General features: G+C 40.7%; 1 protein-coding gene across 5 annotated transcripts in view; it reads left to right on the forward strand.

Annotated features, from left to right (window-relative positions):
- Nucleotides 1-13,505, forward strand: part of E(z) (histone-lysine N-methyltransferase E(z)) — a 347,474-nt gene that overhangs the window by 97,751 nt on the left and 236,218 nt on the right. For all 5 annotated transcript variants that reach the window (XM_080277920.1, XM_080277924.1, XM_080277921.1 and 2 more), the window contains exon 5: nt 6,736-6,894. In XM_080277920.1, the coding sequence (XP_080134046.1) occupies nt 6,736-6,894 (159 nt within the window). The remainder of the gene's footprint in view (nt 1-6,735; nt 6,895-13,505) is intronic.

Below are 13,505 nucleotides of genomic sequence, written 5' to 3' on the forward strand. Positions count from 1 at the left end.
ATGCTTGCATCCTTTTTTCATTTTGCAGAGTTGGCTGCTTTAAACCAAGTGGTTCAAGCAAAAAAACTTTTTTTTTTTTTTTAATATCCATTGTTACTTCTTGGTTGGTATACTGTATATTTTTTGTTATTTTTTATGGAGTACTTGTGATTTTCAGTCATGTACAGTTGTGTTCCTGTGAACTGAAAATTTTAATTAAATGTTCTAACCAAAAATATATTTATGGTACATCAGAGTATGTAAATGAACAAATATATTAATCTGTCTATCTATCTATCTATTGCCAGACGCCTCAATCCCGTACAGGGTGACCACAAACAAATCGCCTCCACGTCGCCCTGTCCCCCACCATTTCACTGCCCTGCTCCCAACTCACACCCCCCTCTCTCATATACCTATCCACTCCATCCCTCCATCTCATCCTCGGCCTCCCCCTCCCTCTTCCCCCCCCCCCACTCCACCTCACTCTCATACAATCTCCTCATCAGTCTCTCACTCTCCATCCTCTCCACATGGCCAAACCACCACAGTGTGTTCCTCATAACGCTTCCTATCACATCCACATTCACCACAATGCTCCTTTATATCCTCATTTTTCAGCCTGTCTCTCCATGTGACTCCACAGGCTTCTCTTAAATAACTCATTTCCACTGCTCCCACTCTTGACTTGTGTCCTTCCAACAACCTCCAAGCTTCACTTCCATACGTTAGAATTGGTATCACAATACTGTCATGTAGTAACTTTTTCACTTCCATGTTCACTTCCCTGTTTCTTATCACTGTTTTCAAGGAACCAACAACCTTTCTTTCTTGTTCTTCCCTTTCAAGCATTTCACCCTCCAAACTTCCATCCTTACTCATCACACTAAGCAAGTACTTAAACATACTCACATTTTCCATTTCCTCACTATCCAGCCTCACTGTACATTCATTGACTTCACCTCTCTCAAAGACCATCACTTTACTCTTCCCTACAGTACATTCACCTTTAGATTCCGTTTCTTACACACTCTCCCAAACTCATCCACCAAGCCTTGCAGCTCCCCTTTGTCTTCACCCAACAACACAGTATCATCTGCAAACAACAGTACAGGGAGTTTCCAAGCACTACCCTCTCTCACCAGGGCCACGCCAACATCCACTACCCTACCTTGTACCTCTTTTATTACCCCATCCATGTACAGATTAAACAACCATGGAGACATGACACATCCCTATTTCAACCCAACCTTCAAAGAGAAAAATTCACTCAGTTCACCATCCACACGCACTGCTGCTTTAGCACCCTCATACATACTCTTCACATCATTCAACATCTTCCCATCTACTCCATATATTGTTAATACTTTCCACAATCCTTGTCTATCCACTCTGTCAAATGGATTCCCCAAATCCATGAAAGCTGCATACAACTTTCACTTCTCTAGAAACTTTTCCACAAAAGATCTAAGAATGAATATCTGATCTACACAACCTCTTCCCTTCCTAAAGCCTCCATATTCTTCTCCAGCTAATTCCTCTGTTCTTTCCCTAACTCTGTCAATAAGTATCCTATCATACATTTTTCCTGTTACACTAAGAAGACAAATGCCCCTGTGATTACCACACACTTCTTTTTCCCCTTTTCCTTTGTACAAGGGAATAATTATACCTGACTTCCAATCCTCTGGGACTCTCCCTTCCTCCCTGGCCAATCTGCATATCTTCCACATTCATTCTACTACTATCTCTCCCCCATGCTTCAACATTTCACAACACACTCCATCATTTCCTTGGGCTTTCCCCAATTTGACTTTCTTCATTGCTTCCACAATTACTATCCTACTGATTTCTTCCTGTCTTCTCACCTCCCTCCTTCTCCCAGCCATTCCCCAGCTGCTTATACTCGCATGACTGCCATTCTCTATGTTCAACAATTCCTTAAAGTGTTTTCTCCATCTATTCACCTTTTCTCCCTTCTCCACTAGTAATCTACCATTTTTATCTCTCACTCCCCTGCTAACTTCACTTCCACCCTGTCTTACTCTCTTCACCTCTTTCCAGAACATTTTCTTACTGTCCTCCCACTTTACACTCAAATTCCTTCCAAATTCCTCATCCACTCTCTTCTTACTCTCTCTTAATAATCTTTTCACCTCTCTCTTCCTTTCTACATATAACTCTCTCTTCCACCTCTCAACTTCTTCCACACCCCTATTTCTAATCCATTCATTGTATTGCCTTCTTCTTTTGTGACACAGCCTGTCTCACCTCTTCATTCCACCACGCTGTTCCTTGCGCTCCCCTCCGTCTTCCCTTCACCCCACACACCACATCACATGCTGCACATATTTCATATGTGAATATCCTGCACACACTTTCCGTGTCCCCCGTCTGCTCCAATTCATATTTACCCAATCGTTCCTCCACTTCTCTCTTATATTCTGCCTTTTTCTCATCCTCTTGTAACCTTTCCACTCTCTTTGCAACTACTTTCTCCCATCCTTCACTTCTATTTTTCCATCTTACTTGGATCTTGATTCTGGCTACCACCAAGTGGTTATCAGAAAGTCCACTCCCCGAACCTCTATATACTCTTGCATCTATTACACATGTTCGCATCCTTTCATCCACACACACAGTCAATCATTGCCTTCCTTTCATTCAGTTCACCACCCACTCTTCTCAGTACTTGTCATGTATACCTGTGGATCATTTTGTGCCTGAAGAGGGTATTGGCTGTCACCAACCTCCTCCCGGCACAAGTGTCCACTAAATTTATTAACCCATTCAGTAAACTATATCTAATTTGTTTGTTTTTTAATTCTTTCTAGCTTTATTATATCAATTACCTGTACTATGTTTGCCTCCAGATTTTTTCCCATTCTGGATCTGGAAAGGAAGAGAGAGAATAAAAAGTAAATTTCCTCCCCTCTGGAAAACCACTAAAATGGCAAGTTGGCAAACTGATGACTGACTGTGAGCCTCTGATCCTGACATGCTCTCTCTCTCTCTCTCTCTCTCTCTCTCTCTCTCTCTCTCTCTCTCCCCCAGTAAATAAAATTGTTAAACTTTCAGTTGCAAAAGTTAAAGAGGTCTTCCATGTTTTACTACACATTAACTTTGTGATTAGAAATCATGTGAGGCAAGTATAGCTGGCTGATATAAAGTTTGCTTTCTAAATCAGGTACCGTATTTTCACTTTTTTATGTATAGAAATGGGCCAGTGCGCTGAGTGATCCTGCCATCTGGTGGGAGTCTGTGAACTTCTCCCAGACACGTATTTTGCGGGTGTGAGGGTTACAGCTAGCAATATTTGATGTTATTCTTCCCAAAACTGAGTGTTGTTATGTTGAACATCAGGTTTACACCAACAAAACTAAGAGTTCTACAATATTCATGGCCTTATAAAGAAGATGGGTTCGGAAAAAATAGTATTCAAATGCATGTTCTACTCCTGTCTATCAGGTGATTTCTAGAGATGTATTAAAGTGGGTTTATTTGGAAATATTGCCTTCATGCATGTACAAAGGCATTAAATAATTCATATAAAGGTACAGTACCTTCACGTCCAACACGCGTTTGTCCAGCACGAAGAGCAAAAAATTAGTACGATTTAATTACTGTAACATGGGTGCATTAGCATAACACAGATGGAGCCCTGAGAAGTGGGCAAAATCCGCAGAGTTCGCCTCTAGCACGATCACCCATGATCCAACACGGTCATGCTGGACATTCCCGTGACACTGACAGCCAATCAGAACTTCTGATCAATTAGCCTCTCTGCCCGCTATCATGACGTGCTCTTGATGTCGTCCAGTTAAAAACGTTTCTGCTCTCACTTGATGTTTTGTTTAAATTTCTCTCGCCACAGTGCCACTCAGTCGCACAATTTGGATTGGACAGTGCTTTTTTTTCTCGCTGCATTTTCTGCCCTTGCTACTGCATTTTACCCTGCTTACGAAGCCTAGGAAGCCTTCTGAGAACCCCAAGAAGTGGCAGCACCTCCCTCAGGCCACCAAGCTAGAAATCATCGAGAGAAAGAAGAAAGGGGAGAGGAATGTGGACATCGCCAAGGCCTATGACATGGATGAAGCCAACGTGAGGACCATAATAAAAAACCAAGAAAGATCCTGGCACCAGTGAAGGCTTATGGAGGCAGGCCACTTGTCTCCAGGTGCAGGCCTACTGACCCAGCAATCATCATAATGGAGCGGTACCTCAGTATATACGTACGGAAGAAGGAGGCAGAGGGTGTTCCTGTAGATCCTAAAAGGTTAGTTTTCATTCATAGTACAGTACCATTTATTATAATTACAGTAGTACCAATATATGTATAGGTATATGGCAGATATTTAGGGTGACTTTTTAGGGTTGCTGACATAATTCATTTTTCCCCATAAGCTCTGTTGTTTGTCCAACATGTTTTTGGTCCAACACGGGACCCGTGCACGAGAGTATTACTGTGTTGAACTCGAGGGTACTGTAATAGGATTTCCATTTGTTAAAAACAATCATGAAAGATATGGATAAATTCGTCATGCGGCATTTCCATTCGGTACTCGGCTCTGCCACTCATACAATTATAAACAAACACGAGACTGGCGAGGTGCGTCAGTGATGGGATTATTTGGTTGGGTGACATTGACAGTAAGAACAGTTAGCAAAATGACAAACTTTGTTTGCACTGTGGCTGACTGCAAATGAAATTCAACTTCCAACACAGACCAGCACCCATTCATGAGACAAGTGAAAGGATGGGCCAGGTTTCCATCAAAGATGGATGCCAAACGTCATAGGCTGTGGGAGACACGATATAGAAGAGGTGTTGGGTGGAGAGCAACCAGGAAAGCATGTCATGCATTGCTCTGGCAGCGAATTTTAAAATATGGGTAAATTTGTACATGAAAGCATTTCTCCATATTTTTACCATGTTATAGTCTTACACCAATTATATGGGATGTTTATCTATCTGTCTGTCTATTGCTAGATGCCTCAATCCCATATGGGGTGGCCACAAACAAATTGCCTCCAAATCGCCCTGTCCCCCGCCATTTCACTGCCCTGCTCTCAACTCACACACCCCTCTCTCATATGGGATGTTTATTGAATAGTAAATTGTATGCAGAAGTTAATTCCATGGAGATGATGATTCTCGTTTTAAATTTTTTTTTTTTTTTTTTTTTTTTTTTTTTTTTTTTTCTAATGCCACTTACTCATCAATAGCATGATTGTCAAAGGCACATGAAAAATTTTGTGATTTGAGGACACTACTTGAATGCACCTAGAAAAATTTATCTTTGAAACCTGCAAAACATGTTTCTGGGAGAAGTTCACAGGCTCCCACCAGATGGCAGGACCACTCAGTGCACTGGCCCTTTAAAATAAAAGCTTGCAAAATCCTTCTTTATATTATATCTATGAGTAATTGCATGCCAGGCAGATATACATAGGGGCAGAATTGCTTGAATTTTCAAGAATAACATTAAATATAATTAAAACCCCCCCAAAAATATGAGTTTTTTTTTTTTTTTTTTTTTTTTTTTTTTTTTTAACCATTCGTTTTTGCTGACTCTGTTATTTTGGGAGGCTTGTAGCACCTGTCTAGCAGGAAATTCTTCTCCCTTTTCTTTCCATCTCCTGAATGCAAGAGTCAGCCATTACTCCCAGTCCTTCATGTATGAACTAATCACACTGGAACTGTCATCCCCCCACTGTATTTCTTACTGCCCATGACTTCCAGTCATTTAAATGTCGTACATCCAGGCATCTTGAATGAATTGGTCTTTAATTTGACTCTCTGTCATTTTGGAGGAGCAGGTGTAAGAAACGAGTTTCTGACTCCAAACCAACACTCAACAACCATTGCTTGATAAAGTCACATACACACAATTGCCTACTCACCTTTCAGTACAATACATATAAGGCTTAAAATGCCACATTAATATGAATCAATGGACTTCTAAAAACCACACATAACCTATGTTAGTGAAGGACAACTATATATCCTTGTAAAAGAAGGTCTAATTTGCAGTGCATATGTCACGTAACAGCTTAAAACAGGATGAAATAGTTGGCAGGTATACCGAAATATTATATGTTTTTGATTTGTTGGTGCTTAATACAGAAGTATATGATGATATTATTATGTTCAATACATGACTGATCATTTTATCATTACCTTAGTATATTTTGGTTAACAAAGGGCGGGATTGAGGGACAAGAGAGGCATTTGGTGGAGATGGGAATGCAGAGAGAAGGGTGGTGGAGGTGGTAGCGAAAATGGTTGAGCGAAGGCATCATAACTTTCAACAGATGTTGATCACTATAGTATACTTACTTGCAACATTATAATATATGATGTAAGTATATAGACAATAACACAATACATTGTGGGTCTTCTTTCATTTTCATGCCATTCTCATATGTTGTGGATAGCAACACAGTATTACACATCAAATACCTTTATATATATATATACTTACCCTTACTGGTTCTGATTGTCTAAAAATAATCAGGACACATTGTAACATCACCAGCTCTGGCTGTTTCACATCTGTCCAACAAAGCTTACACTGGGGTTGGGGTAGGGGTGGTGGATATGGGGGTGTTCGACCGCCCGGTCGCTCACTGGCTGCGACTCTGGCTATTAGGGGGAAGAAATTAGTGCTTTCAGGTGAACATGATGGAGTTAATTATATAAACCAGAGCTTGTAAGATTTTCTAATTATCAGGGATTTTCATTATTCTCCACAGAAAAAAGAAACCACAAAGGAAAAAGCAGAAAGAAAAGCAACTTTAAAAAAAGATACCAAGTTTAAGGATAAAGATGATGATGATGATGATGAGGAGGAGGAAGATGAAGAAGAGGAGGAAGAAGACCAGGATGATGATGATGACAGCTCTCGTAAAGAGGTAAGATCCTACTGTACATGTTACCTCATAGCAAAATGAACCTGGGATATGTTTGGCAGAGTTAAAGGGTCCTATTACAGTGCAGTCTTGAAAATTTGAATGTCTGAAGCTCGGAAACTCCTAAAGTTCAAATACAGTAATTTATGAAGTTTTTGATTTTTATTTCCCCATATTAGCTCACAACTGACTGCAGACTCTAGCATTTAAAATTGACGGCTACACTTATCAGGTAGTGATGACTTTACTGTACTATAAAACCCATAATAGTTTCGTTTCCTCCTTATGGTTAAGTAGCTCTTTATTCTCTGACTCACTTTAAACATATTGAGATTTCACCATAATTGTGGCTTCAAAAAGATGTCCTAGCTTTGGTGATTAATGCAGCTCTGAATAAAATACAGTAATATTCAGCATATAACATACAATAATATTCAGCATAATGTGGAGGGGGGGAGAAGGAGGGGGAGGCCGATGATGAGATGGAGGGATGGAGTGGAGAGGTACCGGTACAGTAAAATCTCAAATTTCGACAGTTTAGAATTTGATTCGAATTTAGATGCATTTTGGAGTGGTCTGCCTACCTCACTTTTCAATGCAAAATCGCGAATTTCGATCCTGTCACGGGCTTCATAAGCAGAAACAGTCAAAGATCATCACCTTCTTCAGGCCAATTACTAGGGTGTTGCAAGATATAACCATCCAAGAGGGTGAGGAGGAAGATGTTGACACTGCAGATGTCCAGTTACTCAAGGATGATTTTCATTTTGAGGAATTTGGGTTGGGTACCTCCACAGAGGAGGCTACTTCAGCTAAGTGGTCCACCCCTGCCACACACCACCAACACCAGCCAGCCAAGTGATAATATTCCATAACCTAAGGTTACTACTGTACTGTACAGTTTGCTGTAACTACTGTAATAAAAACTGTGACAGGATACTGACAAATTGTAACAAATTTTGCTGTATTCTACATTACAGTACAGTATGGCAATACAATGCAGAACAACAGTTACTTAAGCACATTTATAGTCCATAAAGTTTACAGGGAGTGTGGGCAAAAAATCATGATTTTACATAGTGAAGTTGGGAGGCCCTGGACCCAAATTGATTTTTCCCCATAAGAAGTTCAGTTTAAATTTCGATGTTTTGAATTTAGATGCAGTTTTTTGGTACATATGTCCATCGAAATTTGAGATATTATATACTGTATATGAAAGAGGGGGGTGTGAGCTGGAAGCGGGGCAATGAAGCGGTATTGGACAGGGCGACACGGAGGTGATTTGTTTGTGGCCACCCCTAATGAGATTGAGACGTCTGGCAATAGATAGAACAATCCAGCCACAATTACATAGCATTTGCTTATTTTGTGAGACAATTGTGGTAATGGAAACAGCAATGTATAATGTGAAAATACTCGGTTCTTTGCTGCCTGAAAGAGTGTTTTCAAAGATAGTGATGGTGTTAAAAACGTGACAGTACAGCAAGCTCGCCCCGAACGCGTGGGTTTCATTCCAACTGTGGTGCATTCGATGCGAATCCGTGTTAAGTTTTAACTACTCCTTATTTTGCTCCCTAGACCCCCTTAATGTGGTGTTTTGCTGTTATCTGCCATTGGTAATCAATATGAAGCACTTTAAGTGGTTAGAAGGTTTATTTAATGTTATAACTTACAAATACAGTACAGTACTGCACAGCAAAACGTCAACATACAAATACACAAACACAAGGCAACGTTCCAACGACGATAGGTTTTGGGACAAATCGCCATCAAGTCAATTCACTGTCACAACAATAACAAGACAATTTGCTGTCATTAATGAAGACAGCTATGGATGATGCTGGAATATAATTCAAAGGTGAATACAGCAAGGAAGAAACAAGTTAATTATTGACTAAAGGTGAAAATAACAAATAATATCCAAAGCCTACACTATTGAACATTGACTTTGATGTATCCCCCTGGAATATGGTCACAGTATTAAAGTATTGATTAATTATTAATAAGTATATTTATAGAATGACTTGGAATCATCCAGGGTGCGAATTGTCGTTACGGGGAATCATCCACGTTTTGACGGGGAATTGTCTGATGGCTAATTGTATCGGAACCAGCTGATCATGGGTCTATCTATCTATCTATTACCAGACGCCTCAATCCCGTTCGGGGTGGCCACAAACAAATCGCCTCCACGTCGCCCTGTCCCCCACCATTTCACTGCCCGCTCCCAACTCATCCCTCCCTCTCTAATATACCTCTCCACCCCATCCCTCCATCTCATCCTCGGCCTCCCCCTCCCTCTTCCACCCTCCACCTCACTCACATACACTCTCTTCATCAGTCTTTCACCCTCCATCCTCTCCACATGGCCAAACCACCTCAGTGTATTCCTCCTAACGCTTCCTATCACATCCACATCCACACCACAACGCTCTTTTATATTCTCATTTGTCAGCCTGTCTCTCCATGTGACTCTGCAGGCTTCTCTTAAATAACTCATTTCAACTACTCTCACTCTTGACTTGTGTCCTTCCAGCAACATTCAAGCTTCACTTCCATACGTTAGAGTTGCTATCACAATACTGTCATGTAGTAACGTTTTCACTTCCATGCTCACTTCCATGCTTCTTATCACTGCTTTCAAGGAACCAGCAACCTTTCTTCCCTGCTGTACCATTTCAAGCACTTCACCCTCCAAACCTCCATCTTTACTCATCACACTACACAAGTACTTTAACATACTCACATTTTCCAATTCCTCACCATCCAACCTCGCTGTACATTCACTGACTTCACCTCTCTTAACTACCATCACTTTACTCTTCCCTACATTCACCTTTAGATTCTGTTTCTTACACACACTCCCAAACTCATCCACCAAGCCTTGCAGCTCCCCCTTGTCTTCACTCAACAACACAGTATCATCTGCAAACAACAGTACAGGGGTTTCCAAACACTATCCTGTCTTACCAAGGCCACTCCAACATCCACTACCCTACCTTGTACCTGTTTTTTTACCCCATCCATGTACAGATGGAACAACCATGGAGACATGACACATCCCTGTTTCAACTCAACCTTCAAAGAGAAAAATTCACTCAGTTCACAATCCACACGTACTGCAGCCTTAGCACCATCATACATACTCTTCACAGCATTCAACAACTTCCCATCTACTTTATATATTCTTAATACTTTCCACAATCCTTGTCTATCCACCCTGTCATATGCTTTCTCCAAATCCATGAAAGTCACATACAACTTCATTCCCTTCTCTAGAAACTTTTCCTCTAAAGATCTAAGAATGAATATCTGATCTACACAACCTCTTCCCTTCCTAAAGCCTCCCTGTTCTTCTCCAACTGATTCCTCTGTTCTTTCTCTAACTTTGTCAATAAATATCCTACCATACACTTTTCCTATTATACTAAGAAGACAGATGCCCGTATGATTACCACACACTTCTTTTTCCCCTTTTCCTTTGTACAAGGGAATAATTATACCAGACTTCCAATCCTCCGGGACTCTACCTTCCTCCCAGGGCAATCTGCACATTTTCCACATCCATTCTACAACTATCCCCTATACTTCAGCATTTCACCACACACTCCATCAATTCCTGGGGCTTTCCCCAATTTAACTGTCTTCATTGCTTCCACAACTTCTATCCTACTGATTTCTTCGTATCTTCTCACCTCCCTCCTCCTCCCAGCCATTCCCCAGCTACTTATACTTGCATTACTTCCATCGTCTATGTTCAACAATTCCTTAAAGTGTTCTCTCCATCTGCTCACTTTTTCTCTCTTCTCCACTAGTAATCTACCATTTTTATCTTTCACTCCCCTGCTAACTTCACTTCCACCCTGTCTTACTCTTTTCCCCTCTTTCCAGAACATTTTCTTACAGTCCCTCCACTTTACACTCAAGTTCCTTCCAAATTCCCCATCCATTCTCTTCTTACTCTCTCTTACTAATCTTTTCACCTCTCTCTTTCTTTCTACATATAACTCTCTCTTCCGCCTCTCAGCTTCTTCCACGCCCCCATTTCTCATCCATTCATTGCATGCTTTCTTCTTTTGTGCCACAGCCTGTCTCACCTCTACACTCCACCATGCTGTTCCTTGCACACCTCTCCATCTTCTCTTCATCCCACACACCACATCACATGCTGCACATATTTCTTCTGTAAATATCCTGCACACACCTTCCACGTCCCCCATCTGCTCCAATTCATATTTACCCAATCGTTCCTCCACTTCTGTCTTATACTCTGCCTTTTTCTCATCCTCTTGTAACCTTTCCACTCTCCTTACAAATCCTCCTCCTCCTATTTCTTCATCCTAATTGGACCTTGATTCTGGCCACCACCAAGTAGTGGTCAGAAAATCCACTCCCCCAACCTCTATAAGCTCTTGCATTAATTACAGATATTCAAATCCTTTCATCCACACACACAGAATCAATCATTGCCTTCCTTTCATTCAGTTCACCACCCACCCTTCTCATCATTCGCCATGTATACCTGTGGATCATCTTGTGACTGAAGAGGGTATTGGCTATCACCAACCCCCTCCCAGCACAAAAGTCCACTGACGCACTGCCATTCTCATCTATCTCAGCAGGCACACCCCACTCACCAACTATTCCATCCACCTTCACATTCCCTACTTTACCATTCATATCACCAATCAAAAACACTTTCTCATTACTTCCAAACTTTTCCATGCACACTTCCACATTTGTCCAGAACTCTTCTCTCACTCTGCTTGCACAATGTTGCATTGGTGCATACACACACACAATTGCCCACATTTGTATTGCAACTTTCAATTTTACCCACACAATCCTTTACCCAACTGATCCATACTCTCTTATGCTCTTCTTCCATCATTTACTCACAACTATACATACTCCTTCTTTTGTCCTCTCATTCTCACCTGCTTCTGCACATATACCCCATCCATACTCCCGTTCTCTCACACTCTCACCTCTCCATTTTTTTTCAGTTATTCCGCATACATCAATTTTCGCACCCTCAAGCACCTGGACAATCTCTCTCTCTTTCACTTCATCATTCGCTGCCCTTACATTCCAAGTTCCGATAACCATGTTCTTTGTCCGGTCCTGGGTCATCATCTTTTGGTCAGTCCTTGTCCGATGCTTATTGATTGTCTTTTTAGTTAGTTGTTTTCCGGTGAGGAACACTAACCCTCTGATCATGGGTAATCATATAAATCAGGTTAACTGGTTACAAGGCTTTAATTAATGCTTTAAGTGCTTTAACTTACAAGTACATACCAGAACAGTAAATACTGTATTTTGCTTACAAATACGTTACTGTGGAAAAGCAGTACAGGAAATCTTGAATGAACAAATAAAAAAGGCAATATTCCAAAGAATATCAGGTAAACTGGTTATAAGACTTTATTTCTTGCTTTAACGTTATTCAATAGTACTTTAACTTGCACATAAACCTACCAGATCAGGAATGTAAATATTTAACTTGTAAATACAGTACTGTGGAAAAGTAGTGCAGGTAACTCGCACAGAACACGTGGGTTTCGTTTCTACCGTGCCGTGTTAGGTGCGAAATCGCGTATATTTAAACTACTCCGTATTTTGCTCCCTAGACCCCCCAAATGTGTTGTTTTGCTGTTATCTGTCACTAGGAGGCACTTTAAGTGGTTAGAAGGTTTATTTAATGTTATAACTCACAAATACAGTACTCCTGAGCAAAACTTCAACACACAAATACTGTACGTAAACACAAGGAAACATTCCGACGCCAATCATAGGTAATCATATAAATTAGGTTAACTGGTACCCGTGCTTTAACTTACAAGTACATACCAGAACAGTACATATTTAACTTAGAAATGCAGTACTGTGATATCGAATGATTTCAGTACATAATCTGTTAGGAATGGCTGGAAAAAAAAAATGTTATGAGTACATTTTCACCTTTTTGATATATGTTTATAGTTTCGAGTTATTTTTTACGTTATCATTGTGCCCATGCTTTGAAAAGGGAGTGAAAGAGTTGCATTTTCAGTCCTAAATGAGAAAGCTGCACGTCCTCCAAGGCTAGACTCTGCCACGGGAGAATAAAATGGAGGGTCAGTCCGATTAGCAATAAGGAAGTTGTGTCACAACTTCCAGCTCCCACACCACGAGAATGGCTAAAAATAGAATTGTAATGCAGTTTCAGAACTAACAATAAGTCTAATTATTACGAATTCAGATACAAAGCAGAAATAAATACGTTTACAGACAGGGAAAACGTATTTCTTCCGTCATAACATGTTCATCTTTATCATTTTACCTTGTTATTTTCGCAATATATATTGCTGTCTCGTAAACAGGGTGGTTGTTTATGTTTTGCAAGGGAGGAAAAAGGTTGTATTTTCTGTCTGGGTCGAGATAATGGGTGTAACTATGTGCGGTTAGGCATGGCCACAAGCGAAAAAATCGTACATCCACTCATCACGATAGCAGATGGTGAACTGACAGGTGATACATGAGAGGGTGAAGTCAAGGTCATGTCCCAGATTTTCGTTCACTTCCCGAAAGTTTTCACAGTTTTCTACAAGTTGCAAACCATTACAGCAAACCTG

Source organism: Coenobita brevimanus, chromosome 71 (genome assembly GCF_032717465.1).
Source record: "Coenobita brevimanus isolate Jiangsu-jjx chromosome 71, ASM3271746v2, whole genome shotgun sequence".
NCBI lineage: Eukaryota > Metazoa > Arthropoda > Malacostraca > Decapoda > Coenobitidae > Coenobita > Coenobita brevimanus.